The following is a 25,780-nucleotide window of genomic DNA, read 5'->3' as shown; positions in this document are numbered from 1 at the left end:
ATCGACATCTCTGGTCTCTCATTTCTGTCTCACCATGGTCTCAATATGCTCATTCACTCAGCTTGATGATCCTCTCTCGACTTCTTCTCATTTACTCTCTTCTATTATCACATATCAAATCTATCATGTAATGTTTCGATCTGCTGTTCTTTTCAATCAAATCAGTTGTCCTTCTCACTGTCTGTCCTCTGGGTCTCTGGCTCCCTTGCCTTCTCTGGGGGTGCTCTGGGGGTGTACCTACACTAATCTGCACCAGAGCAGTAGAAACGTATCAACAGTTTCTTCGTTGAAGGTCGTGCGTCCCTCCTCTCTGTGAATCATGGACTGTGATCTCGTTCGTCTCTCTAGTTTACTGGATCTTATCTAGTCTCATTGGTCACTCTCTCGTTCTGAGCTTGGGTTTTCTGTTCTCCTCCCTTACCATTCTGGGTTCCCTCCTCCTCCCTCTTCTGCTCTGCCTTCCTCCTCTCCCTAATCTCTGTTCTTTCCTTTTCCCTTCTATTCTTCCATCTCTCTCTCTTGCCTGCTCTCGTCTCGTCCTTTTTCTTAGTCCTTACTTCCCTCTGTCTTCCTCTCTAACGTTCAATCATAATCTCATTCTGATCATATGTCCTCAACTCGATTCGATCATCTCAACTCAGCAGGCCGATCCCTCTTCTACCTGTCATCACCCTCGTCTAGTCTTTCAGTTCCGTCTTCTTGTTCATTCTCCTGTTTTTCTCTCTGGATTGTCTGGTGCCTCTTGTCCTCTTGATTGATTCACCATCCTTCTGTTGTACTCTCTGTGTCTCGTCACGTCCTGATTGTCTTGTCCGTATAATTACTCTAGTTGTCCACATGGCCTACTGACAATGACAGTTCTGTCCTATCACATGGCCCAGTATTGGGGCTGGCCTTGGAAAGCATTGCACACTGATGCAGACTGCTGTTGGTCCCAACCACATGCAGACGTAGACTGGATTCCAAAGATTGCACTGCCGGATCTAAAGACATACTGGACATACTGGATCTAAAGTGATCCAGTCCTACTGTATAGAACCCAGTCCAGAGGAACAGAACCAACGGGTTGGCGCTTCGGCGGAGTGAGCGATGGCGAATTTGTCAGATCTTACTAGTGTTTTTTCTCTTCGTGTTTTTTTTCTCCTGCGTTCTCAAATTGACCTTTTGTCACTATTAACTAATGTGTTTCTTTCTGACGGTCTTCTCTCTGACTCTGACATATATGTGTTTTTTTATGATTTTTTGTTGTTGTTGGTGTGTAGTTTTTTTGCTATGTTGTTGATTTGAGTGTTGCTTTGGTGTTCTTTGACGTGTTAGTTCCAGCTCACATTAACCTCCCCGTATGTCCATAGCCTGAACACTCTTTGCATGTGTTTGCAGTTGAAGATGAGCACCCGTACACTCTGGTATCCTTAAACAACGCTGGCACTAACGACACCAGCAACCAATCAGAGTCCTCCCTGTGGTTCCTCTGCCCCGGGGCAGTGGGATCTATTGTGGGAACCCTTACGACTACTGTTTCTGCTACTTAAGGCCATATGCGAGATGTATCATCGCAATCAAAAATGAATTTGCAGTATTACCTTCCCTTTATCCTGTCCTCTGGAATTAAATTGCAGTTAATTGATTTTGAAAGATAAAAGGGTTTCGTTTTTTGTGCGGGAGGAGAGAGACAGCGGTAGGAACGCGACAGCGTGAAAATGCAGAGAGAGGGGAGGCTGTCCAATCGGGGTGGCAGGGTGGAAGCACAGTGGTGAAGATGGGAGAGAACAGGGTCACAGAGTAGTTCCACTCCCTTTTAAATTAGTGATTGTTAGGCCCCTGTGTCTTATAAATATACAATAGACATCTCCTAATGGTGCTGTGTATTTTTTGTCATGCAAGTCACAAAATGTTTGGAGCTGAAGAGCATATATTTAAGGCATTATATACCATTCGAGCTTGAAAAAAATGTGTCTTCAAATGTATTAAAAGTACAATGAAAGCATACATAGGGATACAGTAAAATATATGTGCTTTTCTCGATCAGATGACTGTTTCAGAACTATCTTTCACTCACAAGTGGGTGAAAGATTCTAGAATTATGTTTGCACATTTCTTCTCATAAAAGTTATTGTTTTCTCATATCTTTGTGTCAAGTGCTAGAAAGGGTGGTGCTGTTCATTTAAACATTGTATTTTAGTTTATAGGATATTTTTCTGTGTACTGTATGTTCTCTGCAAAACTAAATCGAATCCTTTAGTGTGCTTAGTGTGACAGAGTTGTTACTAGGTCCCCTTAGAGCACCTTTGAACAGCATCCAAAAGAAGTCCTTTGTATTATTGTATGTACTACTTGTCCACTTGTTTAAAACCCTCTAAGCCGGGGGAGTGGGGGGGTTTCATACATGGGTGAACAGATAGTCCCCCCTTATCAATCAACACACAATACCCCGTACTGACAAAGCAAAAACAGGTTTTTATACAAATGTATAATGTATTGCAAATGTATAAAAACTGAAATATCACATTTACATAAGTATTCAGACCCTTTTCTCAGTACTTTGTTGAAGCACCTTTGGCAGCGATTACAGCCCAGAGTCTTTTTGGGTATGACGCTACATGCTTGGTACACCTGTATTTGGAGAGTTTCTCCCATTCTTCTCTGCAGATCCTCTCAAGCTTTGTCAGGTTGATGGAGAGCGTTCCTGCACAGATATTTTCATGTCTCTCCAGAGATGTTCGATCGGGTTCAAGTCTGGGCTCTGGCTGGTCCACTCAAGAACATTTAGAGACTTGTACCGAAGCCACTCCTGCATTGTCTTGGCTGTGTGCTTAGGGTTGTTGTCCTGTTGGAAGGTGAACCTGAGGTCCTGAGCACTCTGCAGCAGGTTTTCATCATGTATCTCTCTGTACTTTGCTCCGTTTATCTTTGCTTCGATCCTGACTAGTCTCCCCAGTACCTCCCCACAGCATGATGCTGCCACCACCGTAGGGTTGGTGCCAGGTTTCCTCCAGATGAGACACTTGGCATTCAGGCCAAATAGTTCAATCTTGGTTTCATCAGACCAGAGAATCTTGTTTCTCTGGTCAGACCAGAGAATCTAAAGAGTCCTTTTGGCAAACTCCAAGCGGGCTGTCCATGAGCCTTTTACTGAGGAGTGACTTCCGTCAGGCCACTCTACCATGAAGGCCTGAGTGGTGGAGTGCTGCAGTGATGGTTGTGCTTCTGGAAGTTTGTCCCATCTCCACAGAGGAACTTTAGAGCTCTGTCAGAGTGACCATCGGGTTCTTGGTCACCTCCCTGACCAAGGTCCTTTTCCCCCGATTGATAAGTTTGGCAGGGCGGACAGCTCTAGGAAGAGTCTTGGTGGTCCCAAACTTCTTCCATTTAAGAATGATGGAGACCACTGTGTTCTTGGGGACCTTCAATGCTGCAGAAATGTTTTTGTTCCCTTCCCCAGATCTGTGCCTCGACACAATCCTGTCTCGGAGCTCTACGGACAATTCCTTTGACCTCATGGCTTGGTTTTTACTCTGACATGCAGTGTCAACTGTGGGACCTTATATAGACAGGTGTGTGCCTTTCCAAATCATGTCCAATCAATTGAATTTACCAAAGGGGAACTCCAATCAAGTTGTAGAAACATCTCAAGGATGATCAATGAAAACAGGATGCACCTGAGCTCAATTTTGTGTCTCATAGCAAAGGGTCTGAATACTTATGTAAATACATTTTTATACATTTGCAAACATTTCTAAAAACCTGTTTTCGCATGTCATTATGGGGTATTGTGTGTAGATTACTTATGGTTAAATATTTTTTAATCAATTTTAGAGTAAGGCTGTAACGTAACAAAATGTGGAAAAAGTCAAGGGGTCTGAATACTTTCCGAATGCACTGTATTTACATACATTTTTTAAACTGGCTTGTGGGCGTTCTGGAGCAAAACATGTACGTGACCGTGAGAGTCTTGTCTTTCCATAGAGGGGTCATAATAGTTTGTAGGCCAAACCGTTCGGACGCTACAGACGCTTTCACGAGAAGACCTATTTTCATGATTTCTCTTGGTCTGGCAAACACCGCTCTAGCCCTGCCACCTTTCACCTCAGATGCTGAAGGTCGACATCTCTCGCTTAAACCGACAGATTTTGATGGGGAATTTTTAATGATGCTAATAAGATTTCAGTGGAGGCGCGGACGTCGACCTTAGGGGATTTAAAAAAAGGAAACTGATACAAACGAAAGAGAAATTGGCACGCTTCCAGCTAACTGCTAGTTTATATGGCTCCTTAGTTTTTGTTTCCTAACTTAAAGCAATAAACCTTTCTCGTTCTCTCTGCTGAGGAGATGGTCCCCGTTTGCCATGTAATATATGCATCTCCGCTTTGATCTTACAGTGATAATAATTCTTGGGAGTTATTTACTTGGTTTTAAAAACGCTTCAAAGCGGTGTCAAAGTTGTCTCTGCTTTAGGGCTGCTTCTGTATTCTGCTGGCTCTTGGGTGCTGCGGATGACAGGTCCTCTGTTCTAGGTGTAGGCTTTTTCAAGTCATAGCCCTCAGCAAAACATCAAATTACCCAGCGCCGACCACAACGCCCACCTCCCCAGCCCCCTCCCCTTCCCCCTCCCCCCMGCCCCTGTCAATATATGATACCATATATATTAAATAAGCTTTACAAGTTGGATTTTATGTGCAATGAAAAGTGATTGTTTGAGGTAGCCTTAGGGACACTTTACTCTACAAGCAAGGAGGGGAATAAAAGAGAGCGAGCTAGTGAGAGACCGAGAGAGCGTATACCATATCAAGTCTGGTTTTTACAGGACTTGCTGCCTGAAGGCCTTTGTAAATAAATAATGATCAACAGATTGGCTGTGGGTTTTTGAAAATCATGCCTTTGTCAGTTTGCATGATGGGTAGAATTTTCAAAGCGAGAGGCTGCCTTCATAGCCTGCTGGAGAGGGATTGGGGGAGCACACATCCCAAGCTAGCGACTGCCGAACGATGCACTGGAATAACTCAACTCTGTTTGAAATATACACTGAGGGAGAGAGAGAGAGGGCAATTTCTCTTCTGATATGTGCTGTCTCTTATTGCCTAGGCTACTGTACAGTCAGGCATTTTCTTTAGAGAAGGCAATTAAATGCAAATACAGTGCTCTCTGTAATTATTGGGACAGTAAAGCATTTTTTGTTGCTATACTCCAAACATTTAGATTTCAAATCAAACAATGACTATGAGGTTAAAGTGCAGACTGTTAGCTTTAATTTGAGGGTATTTTCATCCATATCGGGTGAACCGTTTAGAAATTACAACACTTTTTGTAAATAGTCCCTCCATTTTTGGGGACCAAAAGTATTGGGGCAAATTCACTGTATTAAAGTAGGAAAACATTTAGAATTTGGTCACGTATTCATAGCATGGAATGACTACATCAAGCTTGTGACTCTACAAATCGTTGGATGCATTTCATTTGCTGTTTGTTTTGGTTGTGTTTCAGATTATTTTGTGCCCAATAGAAATGAATGGTAACTAATGTATTGTCATTTTGGAGTCATTTTTTTGTTGTAAATATAAATACAATAAGTTTCTAAACACTTGTACAGTAATGTGGATGCTACCATGATTACAGATAATCCTGAATGAAATTGAACAATGATGAGTGAGAAAGTTACAGACAGACAAATATCATACCCCCAAGACATGCTAACCTCTCACCATTACAATAACAGGGGAGGTTAGCATTTTGTGGGGGTATGATATTTATGCCTCTAACTTTCTCACTCATCATTATTCACGATTCATTCAGGATTGTTTGATTTCAAATCCAAACGTTTGTACTATAGAGCCAAAATAAGAAAAAATGCTTCACTATCCCAATAATTACAGAGGGCACTGTATGTTGCAATGTACAGTACATTTACACTGGTCATTATCCAGCCAATTTAATATTAATATTCTACAAAAAAGTTTTTGTATTGTAAGATACTATATCAGATATCCATAGCATCTTACACACACACTTTATTGTAAGCTGATACGGTACAAGAAGGAAAGCTACCCCTGACACAGCACTGGATAGATATCTGATATGTGAAAACGTTAGTCTGGAGGCTCAGCCTGTGCAAATATAAAGTCATTTCCCTATCAGCCAATCAGACGTGTCATTGAGCTAACGAGCTGTGTTCGGCGTCGCACACATTCCTCGCCAACCGTGCTCCTGGACAGGAAATAACACCATTCTCACAGACCTTTTTGATGGGTCACGAGACACATCTAATTGGGGTACAGTCAGGACACACGTTAGCCACTCGTATATACTCTGGTGGGGTGTGGCGGACGCAAATGTCATGTCTTTTACCGTCCAGTTCACCCTGGTTGATTCTAGGGTAGGGCAGAGAACAGCGAGTAGAGGAGAGAGAGGAGGGGAGAAGAGAAAGAGAGAGGAGGAAAGGAAATAGGAGAGGAGGGAGATGAGAGGAAGCGAGGTGAGACAAGAGGAGGGTTACAGGGCTCTTGACAAACAGGAAGACAGACAGACACAGGCAGGCAGTCACACCGCTGACAGTTGTGTGAAAGATAGCTGTCTAAGTTAGTGGAGGAGGAGGTGCCTGCCTGCCTGCACCAGTCATCCCCCACGTGCCCAGATTGAAGTGACAGGGGCTCATGGAGAGTGAGTGGTGCAACACGCGGCTCAGAATGAAATATTCAGCCCGGGTGTAAAAGCACTAAATGTTGTCAGAGTTATTAACACCTGCACCAACTGATTTAATCCATCTCCATACAGACAGAGAGCGATGGAGAGAGAGGAGGAGGGAGGGAGAGACAGAAAGGAGGAGGGAGAGACAGAAAGGAGGAGGGAGAGACAGAAAGGAGGAGGGAGTGACAGAAAGGAGGAGGGAGGTGACCAGAAAGGAGGAGGGAGTGACAGAAGCAGGGAGGAGGGAGTGGACAGAAAGGAGGAGGGAGTGACAGAAAGGAGGAGGGAGTGACAGAAAGGAGAGAGGGAGTGAGGAGGAGGCACAGAAAGGAGGAGGGAGTGACAGAAAGGAGGAGGGAGTGACAGAAAGGAGGAGGAGTACAGAAGGGGAGAGAGAGAGGGGGAGGGAGAGCAGAGAGAGATAGAGGAGGTGGGAGGGAGAGGAGAGAGGGAGGTGAGAGAGGGAGGGAGTGAGGGAGAGGAGGGAGTGAGGGAGAGAAGAAGGGAGGGAGGGAGTGAGTAGGAGGGAGAGGGAGGGAGTGAGGGGGAGAGAAGGAGGACGTGAGGGGGGGAGGGAGGGGAGTAGGGAGAGGAGAGAGAGGGAGAGGAGAAGAGAGATAGAGGATGTGGGATGAAGAGGAGAGAGGAGGGATCGAGAGAGGTGAGAGAGGGAGTGAGGGAGAGGAGGGAGTGAGGGGTAAGAAGGAGGGAGTGAGGGGGAGGAGTGAGGGGTAAGAAGGAGGGAGTGAGGGGGAGAGAGGAGGGGACAGAGGGAGGGAGGGAGAGAGAGGGAGGGAGGGAGGTGAGGGAGGGAAAAGGAAGACGTGAGGGGGAGAGAGAGAGGGAGGGAGAGAGGAGGGAGGGAGAGGAGAAAGGAGAGGAGAGAAGGAGGGAGAGGAGGGAGTGAGGGGAGAGAAGGAGGAAAGGGAAAGAGGAGGAGGAGGGTGTGAGGGAGAGAGAGGAGGGAATGAGGGAGGGAGAGAGAGAGAGAAGATGGTGTGAGAGAGAGGAGGGAGTGAGTGAGTGAGAGGAGGATAGAGAGGAGTGAGTGAGGGAGTGATTGAGTAAGGGGGAGAGGAGGAGGGAGTGACAGAAGGAGGAGGGGTGACAGAAGGAGGAGGGAGTGACAGAAGGGAGGGAGAGAGAGAGGAGGTGGGAGAGAGGAGTGAGGGAGAGAAGGAGGGAGTGAGGGGAGAGAATGAGGAAGTGAGGGGAGAGAGGGAGGGAGAGAGAGTGGAGGGAGGGAGGAGATAGGATGAAGTGAATGGGGGAGAGGGGGAGTGAGTGAGGAGTGAGTGAGGGAGAGAAATAGAGAGAGGAGGGAGAGAGAAGGAGGGGGAGAGAGAAGGAGGGAGAGGGAGAGAGTGGGGGAAGGAATGAGAGATTGAGGGAAAGAATGAGAGAGTGAGGGAGAGAGAGAATGAGAGCCTGAGGGAGAAAATGAGAGAGAGATGGAGGGAACTAATTGACACATCTTTCATGTGATATTTCTTGCAGTGTAATGAACAGAGAGAGTGTGATTGAGGAGATGTGCTGTTTTCTCACACTTTATGCCAATGTCACCCTCATAAAGAAGCAAAATATGAATCGTTCCACGAAATAGGGATTTTTTTTTGCGTCTCTTTGATATTTTAAGTAGAAATTGTGCATTTCATTTTTTATTTTAAGAGCATGTTATATTAAATGAATGCCCTTTAATTTTGACACATAACATTCAACAAATCCGATTTTTATATGAGTAAAGATTTGCTTAAGTTCCAAAATTCGACATTTTGTCATGTCCCTTCGTGCACCCTCTGTGACTTCTAGGAAGATTTTAACCCACTTAACCCAAACATTTCTCCATATTTTTACCATCATTATGAAGCCCTAGTTATTTTGTAGCTTTGACAACGTCATTTATGAAGTTTATTATTTATTGTTATTAGTGATTCATTTACATCTGTCCCTAAATTTAAGGTCAACCCTGTTGCGTGAACTGAATTATTGTTGTTGTAATATGGTGAAACTATTTATTTTTAAATATTTTTTATTTTGAACAGAAGCATTGAAACAAACTCAGTGTTAAAGCAGGTGAGCTGGTTGTACTCTTTTTTTTGTGTGCACATTTTCTGGTGTTTTTCTGGTGGAAAACTGAACGGCTTTTATTAAGTTGAACATTTGCTCTTCATGACAGAATGTTCAAATTAGGTGAAATAAAACAATTGGTGAAATGGCCCAAATAATGTAAGACGCTATTTCCTACCCTGCTTTTGAATTCATAAAAAAGTATTCTGACAACCACATAGGAAATATTTGCCAGTTTTTTTATATATATACAGTTAATAATAATTTTAGCGTTTTCAGGACATCCTTAGTGTTCTAACTTGTTCTTGTGTGCTTTACAAGAACTATTGCAGACGATGGCTTTGTGAACATGTAAGGGTTTTTGAGGTGATACTGACAGAGAGAGAGCTATTTCCCTGTAGCCCCCTGGTAGACACTAGACAGACAGAAGCCTTTGTAGTCTGGCCCCTGGCTATCAGCTCACAGCTACACTCTCTGACCCAGTGTTTCTCAATCCAGTCCTGGGAGACCCCCATGGGGTGCACATTTTTGTTCTATCCCAGCACTAACACGGGTGATTTAATTACTGTAAGTAGCCTAGGTCACCAAGCCATTGATTGGTGGAATCAGGGGTGTTGGTGCCTGGAGAAAATAAAAATGCCTATACACCAATTCAAAATCCTCCCTTTTATATTCAGTCAGAATGGGTCCGTGCTATCGCATTCAGAGAAGGAGCTTCGCTTGCCATTTCTCTGTCCTAGAAACCCTTTCAGAGGACATCCCAGATCATGTCTTATAGAATGAGTGCAAACACAGTGGAACTAATATTACCAAAGTGACGGGACCCCCCCCACTCTTCCATGGTCAGTGTTAACATTACACCTGATAAAACTCAGTGGCCCGTCACTGTGCATCAGCCAGTTTGAAGGTGACACGCTGCTGATGAATCATTCATGTACATCAGTTGGGAACGCAAAATGTGATTGGGCAAATTCCTGAAATATTTAAAGTGCGGTCCTGTTAGAGCTTTTACTGTTGGTTGCGCTGCGTCGTGAGTGAGCAAGATGGAGCTAAAAGCCGGTAATTGACGCTCCATTCTAATGCCCCTCAGTCAGCTTTGTCAGCGGTGACTAATGCTGAGCGATTTGTGCTTTTTGAGGTCGTTTCACATAGATGATGTACTTTCAGGTTGAGACACCACGTGAAGCAACAGCTGCTCTCTATATCACCTCACGATAGAGAATTCTTCTGTCTTTTCCGTAACAGGATTAAAGGAAACACAGACCAGACAAGTAGATTCACAATGGATTATGGTCATTGTAGTTAATTACCATGTTTTATGCGCTAAACCATGTAGAATATTGGCCTGATGGAAACCACAACTCCCTACTACATCGCACAGTTCAGTCTGGATCTGATTTATCTCTAGAGAAACTGTGCAATGTGCACATAGAGCTCACAGAAAAAAAACTGAACGAAATCGAATTCAAATAATTGAACCAATGTTCAGTCAATTAGTTGACAGAACATTGGTTAAAAAGTAACATACATTTTGGTTAATTGCTCAGCAGGTGACACAGTGGAAACTCAAGCCTTCCTCTCTCCCCAACGCTGCTACCAATGCTGCTACCAATATCCCTCAGCAACTCTGATGACTGGGTAGCTGTGTCATCTTGGATTTGAGCAGAAAGTGATAGTGGGTGGTAGTTTTAGGTTTCAACCAAAACTAGGTAATAATACAACACATATAAACCAAATACCATCAACTGGGCTCCCGAGTGGCGCAGTGGTCTAAGGCACTGCATCTCAGTGCAAGAGGCGTCACTACAGTCCCTGGTTTGAATCCAGGCTGTATCACATCCGGCCGTGATTGGGAGTCCCATAGAGCGGCGCAGAATTGGCCTAGCGTCGTCCGGGTTTGGCCGGGGTTGGCCGTCATTGTAAATAAGAATTTGTTCTTAACTGACTTGTCTAGTTAAATAAAGGTAAAAAAAATTATATATATATATATATAAATGATGTTTACCATGGTGAGCTCATACTGTTGTGTCCCCTCAGCAGGCATGACCCTCTACTAATCCCTGGGAACGAGCAGATGGAGAACATGGACATGAATGTGAAGCAGTATGACTCCACGGGAATGTTCCACTGGTGCCCATCTAAAGAGATTGAGAAGGTCATCCTGGTGAGTGGTTTTCTGTCTCCCTGTAGTGTTTTCATGACACCAGTATTGCAATACTCGCAAGTAGCATGGCAAGCAAACAAAACATGAAGCAGACTTCATTTCTTGAGGAAAACAATCCTAATGTTGAGAACAAAAAAACAAACAGCATTATATTATCACCCACAGTTACATTTGTTTATTTTCCAAGCTATAGCACACACTATTTGAACAAAAGCAGGTTTTTAAAGAGTTTAGACTGCCTTGTGTTTTCCTTTTTGCCATGGATAATCGAGCATCATAGTATCGTGATACTGGTATCATGACAACCCTACTGTAGAGTTACCTGAGTTTAACCACAGTTATTAACATCCTGTACAGGGATACAGTACCTACCCATCAACAGATATGGTAGGTATTGTCCTACAGTACGTGTGACTCCGAAGATGATTTTCAGTTGTACAGTTTGATGATCTTAAACTTTTTATGTACAGTACCAGTCAAACGTTTTGACACACATACTCATTCAATGGTTTATCTTTATTTGTACTATTTTCCACATTGTAGAATAATAGTGAAGACATCAAAACTATGAAATAACACATATGGAATCATGTAGTAACCAAAAAAGTGTTAAACAAATCAAAATCTATTTCAGATTCTTCAAAGTAGCCACCCTTTGCCTTGATGACAGCTTTGCACACTCTTGGCATTCTCTCAACCAGCTTCATGAGGATTGCTTTTCTAACGGTCTTGAAGGAGTTCCCACATATGCTGAGCACTTGTTGGCTGTTTTTCCTTCACTCTGCGGTCCAACTCATCCCAAATGCAGCCCTCCATCACTCTCCTTCTTGGTCAAATAGCTCTTACACAGCCTGGAAGTGTGTTGGGTTATTGTCCTGTTGAAAAACAAATGATAGTACCACTAAGCGCAAACCAGATGGGATGGCGTATCGCTGCAGAATGCTGTGGCAGCCATGCTGGTTAAGTGTTCTAAATATAATGAATTCAAAATAAATCACTGACAGTGTCACCAGCAAAGCACCCCCACACCATCACACTTCCTCCTCCATGATTCACTGTGGGAACCATCATCCGTTCACCTACTCTGCATCTCATAAAGACACGGCGGTTGGAACCAAAAATCTCAAATTTGGAGACGAAAGGACCGATTTCTTATGTCAAATCTCCATTGATGTGTTTCTTGGCCCAAAGCAGTCTCTTCTTATTATTGGTGTCCTTTAGTAGTGGTTTCTTTTCAGCAATTCGACCATGAAGACCTGATTCACGCAGTCTCCTATGAACAGTTGATATTGAGATGTCTGTTACTTGAACTCTGTGAAGCATTTATTTGGAGGTGCAGTTAACTCTAATGAACTTTTCCTCTGCAGCAGAGGTAACTTTGGGTCTTCCTTTCCTGTGGCGGTCATGAGAGCCAGTTTCATCATAGCGCCTGATGGTTTTTGCGACTGCACTTGAAGAAACTTTCAAAGTTCTTGACATTTTCCGGATTGACTGACCTTCATGTCTTAGTAATGATGGACTGTCATTTCTCTTTGCTTATTTGAGCTGTTCTTGCAATAATATGGACTTAGCCCTATTTGGTAAAATACCATCTTCTGTATACCACCCCTACAGTCACAACACAACTGATTGCATTAAGTTACTACATGATTTCATATGTGTTATTTCATAGTTTTGATGTCTTCAATATTATTCTACAATGTAGAAAATAGTACAAATAAAGAAAAACCCTTGAATGCGTAGGTGTGTCCAAACGTTTGACTGATACGGTATGTGTTTCCACTGTTTCTAGCTGTGTAGTATGATAAATATTCTAATGGAGTTGGAAATTATTTGCACCTGTTGGGCCAAAAATGAAGCATTGTTGAGGTACGGTAGGCTCTAAAGAAACCGTTTCCCTCACATAGCGGTAACAACCACATACTAATAATGTATATCCACATTTCTCTCAATGCCTCTCTGTTGTTACAAGGTGAGTCGACTGTTTTCTATGTACTGGGTCATAGTATAAAACCACCACAAGCATGGCTTTGAAAAGCAGTTTTATACACCTTACTCCTTGACCATTTAGTGTATGAACTGCATTGAGCTGTACCGGGTTCACCTTGAGCCTAACACCGCAAAGGGTGGGGCTGCAGGGTTTCTCATCAGCACTCTGCCTCTGTTTTCTGACTGCTATGCGTTTGTCCTCTATCTCCTTTTCTTTCTTTCTTTCTTTCTTTCTTTCTTTCTTTCTTTCTTTCTTTCTTTCTTTCTTTCTTTCTTTCTTTCTTTCTTTCTTTCTTTCTTTCTTTCTTTCTTTCTTGTTTCTCTCAATCCCTCTCTCGTCCCATTATTCTCTCATTCTCTCGTGCCCCAATATTCTCTTTGTCTCCATGTCTCTCTCCCTCCTCTCACTCTTTCTCTCTCCCCCTCTCTCCCCTCTCTCTCTCCCTACTCAGACCCGGAGTGAGGCATCCATGACGGTGTTGAGCGGCCATGTAGTGGTCTGTATATTTGGAGATGTCACGTCCGCTCTAGTGGGGCTGCGAAACTTGGTGATGCCTTTGAGAGCCAGCAACTTCCATTATCACGAGCTGAAGCCCATAGTGTTTGTGGGCTCGCTGGAGTACCTGAGGAGAGAGTGGGAAACCCTACACAACTTCCCCAAGGTCTCCATACTACCTGTGAGTACCACTGTAATGTGTACGGTTACAAGCCAAAGTTATACAACTGACAACATAATGTACTTACAATACCATAGAATGCCATCACGATCAGTTCTATCTGTGAGTAGACCAGTGTAACAACGCTCCAGGATTCAATACCAAACCCAGCTGTACCGTTGTTATTTTGAGACTGTTTACTTGTATTTTCTTATCTCAGTTGACTTATGAGATCTCTTCCCTTTGTTGCCTCGCACTGTCTGAATGAAAAAAAATCTAAGGTGAAGGGTAAAATGACTGTAAGCAGTGATAAAGCAGTAATGGCAGCATTACCTAGTGATATAGTATTTCCTTTGTGGATTTGTTTGTGATTTGTCGTGGTTGTTGTGGCTGTTCTTGTCAATTCCACAACTGGTTCCTGAATTCAATCTTCCATCAATTCACAGCAGCGAATCCTGTCTATTCATATGGAGTTAAAATACACTGCAGCTGCCCTTCCTTGGCCATCTCAGATGTGAAAGTCTGGCATGGCTGCCTGCTTTAGAGCTTGTTAATGCTTCCTTGACTGAGTATCAGAGAGCCCTAAGAAACCAAGGCTGTTAGCCTTCAGCGCCCACTACCCTTTAGATTAGTCCACGTCTCTGATTCCCCAGTGCCCAGTTAGATCAGCTGAATGTCACTGCCGCTAAAACTACAATACTTGTTATCTAATCTCCCAAAGCACCCATCACTTAGTCTCTAATTAGTTTCTCTCCCCCTTCTTCTCTCTTCTCTCTGTCCGTCTCTTTTCTTCACCGCGCCTGAAGGGTACGCCATTAAGTCGTGCAGATTTAAGGGCTGTCAACATCAACCTCTGCGACATGTGCGTGATACTGTCGGCCAATCAGAACAATATCGACGACGCCTCGCTGCAGGATAAGGAATGCATTCTGGCGTCGCTCAACATCAAGTCTATGCAGTTTGACGACAGCATCGGGCTCTTGCAGGCTAACTCCCAAGGTAAGGACTGACTGGCCTACAAGATACAATACTGTTCTGCACTGTTCTGTTCTGGCTGCAGGGTTGAGGGTAAGAGAGGAGGAGAGGAGATGAGGGAAGAGGATAGTTTTACCACTTAAATCAGTTATTTTTTTAAGAATGGTAAATAAACACGGTAAATAAAATGGAAAGTGGTGTTCAACCTCATAAATAATATCCTTTAATGATGTGAAACCACATGACTGTTGTTATGGTGTCTGTCTGTCTGGCAGACTGAGTGGAACAGATTGTTGATGCATTCAGACAAACAGATAAGCCTCATATCCCATCAGGTGTCATCATGTTTAACCAGCCAGTACTAATCACCAGACAGCCTTCTTCAGCTGTTTTTCATGGCAGTCCATCCTCCACCTCCTCCATTTATCTATTAATCAGTCCCTCCAGGATCCTGCAGTGTGTTTTTGTCATATTTGCGGGCAGAAATGCTTGATTTTGCTGCTGCAATTCTGACATTTTGTATGTCGATTTTTAATTATTGTGTCCCAATTTGTCAGGAAAATACTATGTTGGGGGAAAAAATGTGTTGACGTGTGGCTTCACTGAACCATTTTATGAGGTAACAGTGCGGTGATTGGTTACAATTGCAAGCCCTCTTTTTTTTTGTGTGGTGATTGTTTTATGTGGTAATAGCACAGCGATTGGTCAATTTTGCAAACCATCGCATTATAGGCGGGGGATTGTTGAGAAGGCAACAAAAATTACGATCAGAAAATAATGGAGGGACTGAATCTTACGCGTAGATAGACCAACTAACTTATGCGTAATATGCCAAGCACTTCCACATGATGTAGGAAAATGCTATTATTTCTCCTGGTCTGAGTGAGTGATGTGCTGTCTCACAATGAGCAGACTAAATCGGAGGTCTCTGTTGCTCACGGGAGCAGTATTCACAGACATGGAGGGCCTACACCAGTGGTTACCAACAAGGGTACAATAACCCCTGGGGGTACTTGGCCTATCCACAGGGGGGTACTTGATAAGACTCATGATGTCATAGGCTTACTGGTAAAAATACACGAAGGGATACTTCAGGGGTACTCCGGGCAGAGCAAAATTCAGTTGGTGGTACAGTGACCGAAAAAGGTTGGGAACCAAAGGCCTGTCACAGCGGTCGATTGATGAAGCCTATTGTTATCAATGAGTTTGTCTTACATTGTCTGTATCCATTCCACTGATACATATTGCAGTTTAAGAGCGCACATGCACACACGCACGCACACACGCACAGGTGTAATATATCACAGTGTATAGCTTTGTGGATTCCTTCCTCCCTGACAATATCCTGTTCAGATGTGGGGTGTGAAATTTAAAGCAAGAAGGTGCACATGAATAAGTAAAGAGTTGTATCGCTAGGGAGACGTTCACATGGCTGCGGTCTACGGTACGATGTAGTCTGTAGACCGCAGAGCTAAGTTGTGCCTGGGGGCTGAGGGGGGTGGGGGGGTCTATAGCCCACATGGATGCATTTGCTCCTGTATGGTATGGAAGCCGTAAAACAATTTTGTTTTGTGAGAAACTCTATTTCCCTCTTGTTTGTCAGTATTAGAAGTCTAGAAAAGTACATGCCAAATGCAGTCAAGACATTATAATGAATCCACTCCGATATACAATCTGACTGATAGTCAATGATTTGTGTAGAACTCCATCTAACTTTTGGTCACTTGTAGCCAAACTGATTTTGACGCATTGCCCTCTCTGTTGGAAAATCAAATTTTCAGATGTATTCACTTTATCCATTGTTAGTACTTTCACAATTGGATACTGTATATTTGACTTGTTGTTTACTGTGATCATGTAAGAATAATGTTTTTTTAGAGGCAATATCCAAAACCAAGTTGTCATTCTCAGGAGATATAAATGTAACATTTTATAGACGTCAACAAAATGAAGCATACTCTGAGTGATCTTCCAGTCTCTGACTGCTACAAACCGTGCCTATCCCCAGTTTCAGTAATTGACATAACAAGAGTGTAGATAATTCAGTTTAGCCTCTAGTTTGTGATGAATGCTGAACTGTTGGTGTTGTCCTCTGTACTGAGGAGGGTGAGAAGCTCTGTACTGTACAACAGCCCCTCAAGTCCCCCCCCCCCCACCCCTCCATCCTCCCAACTACTCTCAAATGTCTAACATTTGTTATAAAACTTTGTGACCTGAATATATTCCCGTCGTGCGTTGTTTTGTCGCTGCTNTAAATGTCCTATTTTATAGATATGAAGCATACTCTGAGTGAGCTTCCAGTCTGACTGCTACAGATTGTCAAACCTAGCCTATTCCCAGTTTCAGTAACTGGCGTAACAAGGGTGTGTCTTTTTCAGTTCAGCCTCTAGTTTGTGATGAATGCAGAACTGGTGTGTCCTCTGTGGTGAGGAGGATGAAAAGATCCCTGTCAGAAAATGACCCCCCCCCCCTGAAACTTTGTGACCTGAATATATTCCCGTCGTGCGTTGTTTTGTCGCTGCTGTGCTGTAGAACTATGAGGTGGCGTTTTGCTTCAGTCAGCACTAAATGATGGATGTCACAACACAGGTCATGCATTATGTATCAAGCATTACTGATTTAAGGCGTTTGTGTCACTTTGAGGAAATGCAAAAATGTGAAGTCATGTGAATTCATACCCATCACTCGCCTCTTGTATTTCATGGTCGAAAATCGCACAGTTATTTTCCCGATAAAAGGTTTTCAGGATCCACTTCGCCAATTTTATGGTAACAAAATGAAGCACATATAAAATGTATGGAAGGCAGGCAGGTTGATGGAAGGATGCGAATGCTAAATGTGTCTCTCAGCTGACCCCTAAAAGCGCAATATCCATATTGACATTTTTAGGAAGCGCCTGCTTCATTTTCCCCGTCCCTGTCTACACATCTTTCAATCTGCACTTCTGAACAATACAAAGAGCCCATCTCAGTCAGTAAGCCCAGCAGCTTTTACTGAATAGTCTAGTGTTACTAAGTTATAGTGGCATTTGACAGACTGTGTATGGTCAATCAACATACTTTGTTTTTTTCGATTATAGTTTACAGTTTTTTAAAACAAAATTACATATAACCTTTTCAATCACCGAAGCTGAGGTATGTGATTTGTGAAGTGATATCAGTGTGATATCTCATGGTTTGGTGTATTTCTCTCTGTGTTGTAATATTACATCTCATTGTCTTGTATCCGTCTGTATTGTTGTTTCTCTATGCCATCGCTTTCAATAATGGAATATATCGTGGTTTTGTGTCAGTTTGTGTACAAATATAGCTTTTTCTGTGTGATGTAGGTTTCGGTACATCTTGTTTTTGTGGGTATCTAGCTCTTGCTGTTAGTTTCAATGGTTTTGTGTGCATCCTTCTGTGTGCTCTGTGTAGGTTTCACGCCTCCTGGAATGGACCGGTCATCTCCAGACAGCAGTCCAGTACATGGTTTAGCACGCCAGGCCTCCGTCACCACTGGCGCCAACATCCCCATCATCACTGAACTAGGTGAGAAACACACACCAACTGACCATTCACTAATGATTGCGGGCAAAACAGGTCCATAGAATGTCAATATTATGTCATTTCAACCACTTTCTGGTTGTTGTGATGTTATTTAAACCAGTTTTGCTTATTGGGAAAATACTGTGAAAATGTACACAGAGTTTGGCCAACTCACTTAGAGATTTAGAATCTTCAGGACCGCCATGTTGGCTCCAACACTCCAACTCCAACACTTTGAACACTTTGAATGTTTTTGTTGTGGAATGTTTGATGCCAATGTGGCGGTTAGTTGGCCGAACTCTTTATTTTCTATGGCTGTGATGACTAATTCTAGCGATATGTTGATGATAAAGATTAACGATTAGTGACTTTCGCTGAGATTTGTATGGATTTAGATACAAAACTGAGCATTTGTTGTCATTTCAAATGTCACTCTCTTTGTGTACGTTCTAACTGAGATGTCTCGTTACGAAGTCAGAACACTCTCACTTCCTGCAGGTCCCATTTGTCCATTAACAGCCTGATGGAGAGGGAGAGTAAAAAGAGAGTGCGAGAGGAAGCTAAAAAGTGCCACAGTAGCAAAATGGGTGCATTTAATAATAACAATGGCGCTGGCTGTGTTCTCTAGTATTCCATGTGGTCCAGGGGACTCATGAAAGTTTCACATCTCTGAGGGTTTTTAAAGCACCAGAGACCAGGGCCACTAGAGCCACTCTATCACCCCTGAATAAAGCACTAGAGACCGGCCACTCTGTCTCTATCTCTCCCCTCTGACCCAATTAGAAAGCATTGAGGCGTGAGGAGGCTAAGAGATGGATGGAGGCACCGATAGAGACAGGGAGAGAAACAGGGACATGAAGCAGCATGAATGTTTTCTCACTTCTCTTTCTTCAAACTCTTGAGTACTACATATGTAATCAACAAAACAAGTGTAGCTATTCAGGTTTATCTTGCAGTATTTGGTTGGATATGAATGAATTCCACAGGTCCGTTTTGATTTGGAATACTTTCAGCTATGTTTGATTTAGAATAATTCTACCCCCACATATAGTGTCAGGCCCTGGTTATTAGTACCAGCATCACTAACATTGTCATCCTCCTCTCTGAGAGTAGGAAGATAGTAAAGTGGGGAACATCAGTCTGGAACTATACACTATAATTGTAGTGTCAATGTTGTCAGTTTACAGCACCATAGTCAAGATGCAAGTCTAATGGAAAATGTTAAGAAGCTGGCTGAATTGCAAGATCAATTTGATGGAGTCACATAAAGTTGGTTTATGTATACAACATTGTAAATCCCTTTGGTATCTTAAAAGCCGTACAAATTGGCAATTTGTGTTTTAGTGGTATGGTTCAGTCGCATCTGGGCTATGTACTTTAATCTCTGGTGCCGTAGTTGCATGTCATGGACAACCATGGCTACCTTTACATACAGTCAGTGTCTAATCCTGTGGTTGACATGATGCGTGGTCTCAGACAGAACTGCCTTTCTTTTTCTCTTCTCTTTGAAGCTGTTCCAATAACGACCCTATCTCTCCCCCCTCTGCTCTCCACACGTCTTACTGTCATTAGCTAAACCTGGCAAAATACTGCCTTTGGTTTCATTCAGTCAGGAAAAAAACTGTGGAATCAACATACAAATGATAACTGAGCTGGGTAAGCCAGGCTTTTGTCCGCTCGCTGCCGTCCGATCTTTCGTTCTTTTGTTCTCTCTCTCTCGCCCCCCCCTCTCGCTCTCTCTATCTATCTCTCTATCTCTATCATCTTGTCTTGATGTATCTGGCTGCAGCCGAGGTCCTCGCTGGCTGCTCCCATGGCTTCACTTTGAACACATTTTTTATTTTTAATTCTCGGTTTCTGGTTGAAAAATGGACTGTCTTGTTTTGGCCTTTTATTTAATGATTTTTTTCCGTGGTGTTTTTATTTTTTTCCGTTTCGTTTTTTTCAGAGCATCGTTCCGGCACTTTGATCATTGCTCGGTCTGTCCTTGTGGCTGTTTTCATAGCACACACCCCACTCCCGACCCCAACCCCTCCCTCAACACCCCACCACCTCCCGGTTCAGTCTCTTTGGCCTGGGCCCGTTTGCATCATCAGCCCCTTTGTCTGGTTGACTGACATGTCTGTTCCTCTGCAGCACAGAGGAAGCCTGGGAAGAAATCATATTTCAAAAAACTATAGATCAATCCTTCCCTTTATGATGTTTATTTTTATTTATTTTTTGGGTTGTTGCTTCTTTTTTTTGAAGGAGTCAAAGAAAGCCTTGTGTTGTGTGAAGCCTCTTATCAAATGCAGTTGGATCGCAGGCTCTTGTCCACTGGCGCTAGAAAGAGAACCCTCTCATCTGAGGTTAAATAAAGACCAGACGCTTCTACTAGGGAAAGTCATCTTCACGAATGGTTGAAAATAAGTTTGTTTTTATATGGTTTCATCTTGTGTTAATTTCCTCTGGTTAGCAATATTCTACACAGTATAGAAAGAGATTTTTCTACCCTGGCCATGTTATGATTTGAACTTTTTTCATCATAAACAATTTCAGAATGTCGTATTACTTCGATCTTTAAAAGCAGGCTGTGGCTATGTGAATTTACCCCACAGCTCTATGTTATTATTGTTGTTTTAAATAATCATTTGACTTTCAGGAAAAGGTAATTACCTCAATATCTCAATAGGTGACGATGTGACCACACATTTTCTTATCTGAGATATCAATGAAGCTTTAAAATGCATGTTACATTACGTGCATGATCTTCTCACCTGAACAATATCATCTTGAATATAAAAATCACAATATGGTGGATTGAGGTGTTTCGCACAACTAGGTAAAATCCATGTCCTGAATGCAATTACAGAAATGGTTTGTTCATGACGGAATGTACTGTGCATCTACCATGAATGCCAAATCCATAACGCTTTGGTTCAAACACCACTATCTATTCTATACCTCCAGACCTGAGACCTGTGAGAATGTATGCCCTTGAGTCATAGAAGGACCCGTAAGTGTCTTCCTCTAATATAGTGAATGATTCTGTTCCGGTCAGGGCCTAAGACTGGGTGTTGACTAGGAACATTAACACTGGATTCCAACTAGGAATATTGGTTTATATTGACTCAATGGGTCACAAAAACACTCTAAAATCGAACAACGCTTCACAGTTCACCAACACAAAAGTGCCCTAGCTAAGTCACCCAGCGATTCTCTACTTCTCTGGTCCTCAGGTGTGTGTGTGTGGGTGTGTGTTTGGCATGCTGTGCTGTGTCCTCCTTGCCCTCTCTCTCTCTCTGACTGTGTTTTGGGTCTCCCCCCTCTCAGTGAACGACTCCAACGTTCAGTTCCTGGACCAAGATGATGATGATGACCCGGACACAGAGCTGTACCTGACACAGCCCTTCGCCTGCGGAACCGCCTTCGCTGTCAGCGTGCTGGACTCTCTCATGAGTGCAGTGAGTAGACAATACTAAGTATAAGCTACTCAGTTTACACAGTTCTTAGTATGCACTAGATCATTTATCCTCTTTATCCTCTATTTAATCCAACATCATACTAAATGTCCCTCATGTACGGGGTAGAAGTCACCAGGAGACCTTTTTGTAAAATTGAAGTCTATTTTATCGATATTTAAATATATATTTAATCCATATTTTAATTAATATTTTATTTAGGTAGGCTAGTGGCTATTATTGCCATAGTGTGAAGCAGCATTTGAGGAGGGAAACAGTTGACTGCTGCAACATGCAGCAGTCAAGGGCTTGAAGTGATTGGCTTTGAGTCTTTCATACAAGATGACAGCGGCCACAGGACAATACACATATAGTGGGTTTACTATAAGACGTGCATACTTAACTAAGTACTGTATACTAAGGACTGTAAACTCAGTAGTGTATACTTGGTAATGTCTACTCACCTGCACCCATGTCTGCTGTCTCTAATGCTGGTTACACGCAGGCGCACACAGATGCTCGCACACACACTCACACACACTTCACACACACACACACACACACACACACACACACACACACACACACACACACACACACACACACACACACACACACACAACACACACACACACACCACACAACACACACACACACACACACACACACACACACACACACACACACACACACACACACACACACACACACACAGAATAAAGGGGTAGACTTAAAGGATGTGGTAGCATCATAAGATCTGCTCAGCGCGGTAGCAATACGGAGTAGGCAGAAGTTGGTAAATTAAATGCCACATTGATCAGACAGCGCTGCCAGCTCCACTGACATCAAAATGGAAGTTGTTGCCACCACTCCTCATATAAAGTGTCACGAAACGAACTTTCAAGGGGCTTATTAGATCTTTTAACAAGGTACAGTACCAGTCAAAAGTTTGACACACCTATACATTCAAGGATTTTTCTTTATTTTACTATTTTCTACATTGTAGAATAATAGTGAAGACATCAAAACTATGAAATAACACATATGGAATCATGGAGTAAAAGTGTTAAACAAATCAAAATATATTGTATATTTGAGATTCTTCAAAGTAGCCACCCGTTGCCTTGATGACAGCTTTTCACACTCTTGGCATTCTCTCAACCGGCTTTATGAGCTAGTCACCTGGAATGCATTTCAATTAACAGGTGTGCCTTGTAAAAATGTGCTGAGATTCCCTCTAATGGCACATATGACACGCAAGGTGGGCCTTCAAAACACTTTCATCTTCCAACAATGTCAGCCCTTTTCCTGAAGACAAGATACGGAAAAAGTATTATCTTGTGACTTCGTTCCGACCATCGCTACTCCCCTCTGGTGCTGTGATGCCTTAATTCCAGCTTGTTACATCATGAGTGAGGTTAGAGTAGAGCAGAGTAGCCCTCACACACACACTGGCTGTGGTCAGAGGTGAGGGTGGCTAATGGGCAGCGCTCATCCATCATGGATCTCCACAGAGCTGTCAGGAGCCTGGGGAGAAAAGCTGCCACTCAGGGCATGACTTACAGTCATATACGTTTTACTTATGGGTGGTCTCGGAAATCGAACCCACTACCTTGGTGTTGCAAGTGCCATGCTCTACCAACTGCCCTACAAAGTACCATTGTTATTAACGTTATCAAGCCGCCCTCTGCCATAGTGGTGCCCAAAAGTTGTGATAAACACGGTCATTTTTAACAGCGGCTAATGACAATTTCGCTTAAATTGCACTATAGCAGCCTGGAAATACGATGACATTGTTAAAGTAGGCAAATATTTAGTAGGAAAAAAGTTTGCTATCATTATCATGTCGTAAAATGTACTTTAGACAGATGGCAATGTTGTCATTAGCTAGTAAAATGTGTATATAAAATAAAATGCTAGCAATGTTAACGTTGGCTATCTAAAATCCGGTGGTCTCGACTCAATCTATGCTAGCTAGCTAACATTATACTGCATCTAAAGTCATTCTGGTGACATCAAAATGATGACAAAAGGTTTTCCTAAAAATGATTTGCCTCCTTTAGAAGTGTAATTGTATTTCCAAGCCACTCTAATGCACTTTTAATTATATATCTTCATCAGTGACAATTGACAATGCATTGACTAGAATGCTCAGGCGGGCATCAGTCATAAAATGAATGTTCAAAACAATATTGTGAAAAAATTTGCAATAGGAACTCTGTGTTCCATGAAGTGATAGCGTGGACTTTAGGGGCTCTATTTTCGGCTGGTGTTAAGCCAGTGAAATTGTCAAACACACGCTCGTTTGCAATTTTAACCTGTTAAAGCATAGCGCCAGATTGGTCATTTACCTGTTTTATATGAGCTTGCTTGCGTGAGAGGGGTGGCAATATCTGGGGATATTTAAGACAAACCGAAAGCTGGTTTTAGCTGTAACGAGGTTAGTTATGTCATGGATTTTGACAACGGAAGCACAGCCTATCCAGCCGTGTCACACAGTGCCCATATGCGAATGGAACAAGAGATGTGCTATTTGTGCCCGTAAACCTCATATTTAGAAACAAACAGTTTTTTCCCATTTCGTTTCATGTCATTAAAAAACAAGCATAGCCTCCCTTCCTCTCAGTGAAGGCTGTTTTTTTGTCCCAACCAATGCATTCGCCAAGTGTTCAGGATCGATAAAGCGTTTGGCTTGTGACCCAGCTAGCAATGAGGAATCGGCCCAGAAGCGGCCCTCTTCCAGGGGGCTGGAACTGATTGAATCGGCTCGGAATCGGCTGTCGGACTTGGCCCGGAATCAAAATGAATGACTGCCCAGAATCGGCCCAAGTACATTAGGCTGTTTCTGTCTACCGGAATTCAGCCGACTTTGCCGGCATCTTACCAGAATCCCCCCAGAAGCGGCCCGATGCAAATTTAAATAAATGTATACACAATTACCCGATTTAGTAATTTTAAATATTACTATTATACATTTTATACATACAAATTAATCCCATCCACAAAAAAACATTTTGTCAGACTAAACACTTGGTGACCGTGTCAGCGTGCATGCACCTGGCCCGCAATAGGAGTCTCTACAGTGCAATGGGACAAGGACATCCAGGCCAGCCAAACCCTCCCCAAACTCAGACGACGCTGGTCCAATTGTGCGTCGCCTCATGGGTCTCCCGGTCGCGGCTAGCACCGGTCTCGAAACAGCATCTGTAGCAACGCAGTTTGCACTGCGATCCAGTTTCTTAGACCGCTGCGCCACTCGGGAGGCTCCATCAACAAAGTATCAAAATACTAAAATACTGCACAGGACTCTTAAAGAATTTCATTTAATGTTAAATGTATTTTTTTATTACAGAAACAATGAGAAAATATGGAAAAATAATAAAATATTAATTATATAAAGCAGCCCGTGTAATCATCTGCCAGAGAGTAGCCTCAATTGGCCCGAGCCCCAAGTAATACATTTGGGCCAGATAACTCACACCGGAATCGTCCCGAGCTCAATCCTAGCCATAAGTAATACTGCCGAAGGCAGCCCAGACTCTGGCCACATCACATCAGCCGAGTCTGACTCTCAGCCGGAATCGGCCCAGATCCACTGTGCTAGCTGGGGAGACCGCTTTGAAATGAATCTTAATCACCAAAGCTTTATTAAAAGATTAAGTTTGGCAGCGGCAAAACAGTGAGTGGACATCCCCTTTTTATCTATGTAGGCTATTACATTTTATTGCCCATCTCCTGTTATTATTTTGGATGTGCGTAAAACCCCCTCCATGTAGGCTACATGTCCCCATGCCCACCATGGAACGAGAGATGAGATCATCCGGTGACACTCATATTTAAAAACATTGAAGTTATTTTCCTGTAACAATTGCTTGTTTTCCATTTAGTTTAATTAAAAACCAAGCCCTCAGGAGGCAATCCTTACCCTACTTTAACGAAAGCTGGTTTCACAATAATGCGTCGGATGTATTTCTTATCCTGGCCATGCATTAGAAGTAGCCTATCCATAAAAGGTTTCTAAATGGTCTACTCATCATGCTTTTGCATTATTCACAGTTCACATAAGCCTACCTGCAGTGCTCGGCTTGTATCCATCCCAATTTCCAAACATGCGCTCCTCCAAATGTTTTTAAATGATTCAGTCCTATAATGCAGTATCAACGGTAGGCCTAGGCTATGTCTTGCTTATTGAGAATGTGCCTCACACATACTATACATTTTACGGGAGCCTAGTAGTTTTTATTTGAGGAGAAGTGCAATGACAAAAGGCCTGTACTTGTT

The 25,780-nt window shown here is 42.9% G+C and overlaps 1 protein-coding gene across 1 annotated transcript in view; it reads left to right on the top strand.

Moving 5' to 3' along the window:
- The window catches only part of LOC111977944 (calcium-activated potassium channel subunit alpha-1a), a 270,409-nt gene that overhangs the window by 232,647 nt on the left and 11,982 nt on the right, over positions 1-25,780 (top strand). The window contains exons 20-26 of the mRNA XM_070448702.1: positions 1,381-1,465; positions 10,789-10,912; positions 13,354-13,578; positions 14,364-14,556; positions 17,949-18,062; positions 19,632-19,715; positions 21,372-21,502. Coding sequence (XP_070304803.1) covers positions 1,381-1,465; positions 10,789-10,912; positions 13,354-13,578; positions 14,364-14,556; positions 17,949-18,062; positions 19,632-19,715; positions 21,372-21,502 — 956 coding nt within the window. The remainder of the gene's footprint in view (positions 1-1,380; positions 1,466-10,788; positions 10,913-13,353; positions 13,579-14,363; positions 14,557-17,948; positions 18,063-19,631; positions 19,716-21,371; positions 21,503-25,780) is intronic.

This window comes from Salvelinus sp. IW2-2015, linkage group LG18 (assembly GCF_002910315.2).
Source record: "Salvelinus sp. IW2-2015 linkage group LG18, ASM291031v2, whole genome shotgun sequence".
NCBI lineage: Eukaryota > Metazoa > Chordata > Actinopteri > Salmoniformes > Salmonidae > Salvelinus > Salvelinus sp. IW2-2015.
This window is presented reverse-complemented; position numbering and strand designations above follow the sequence as displayed.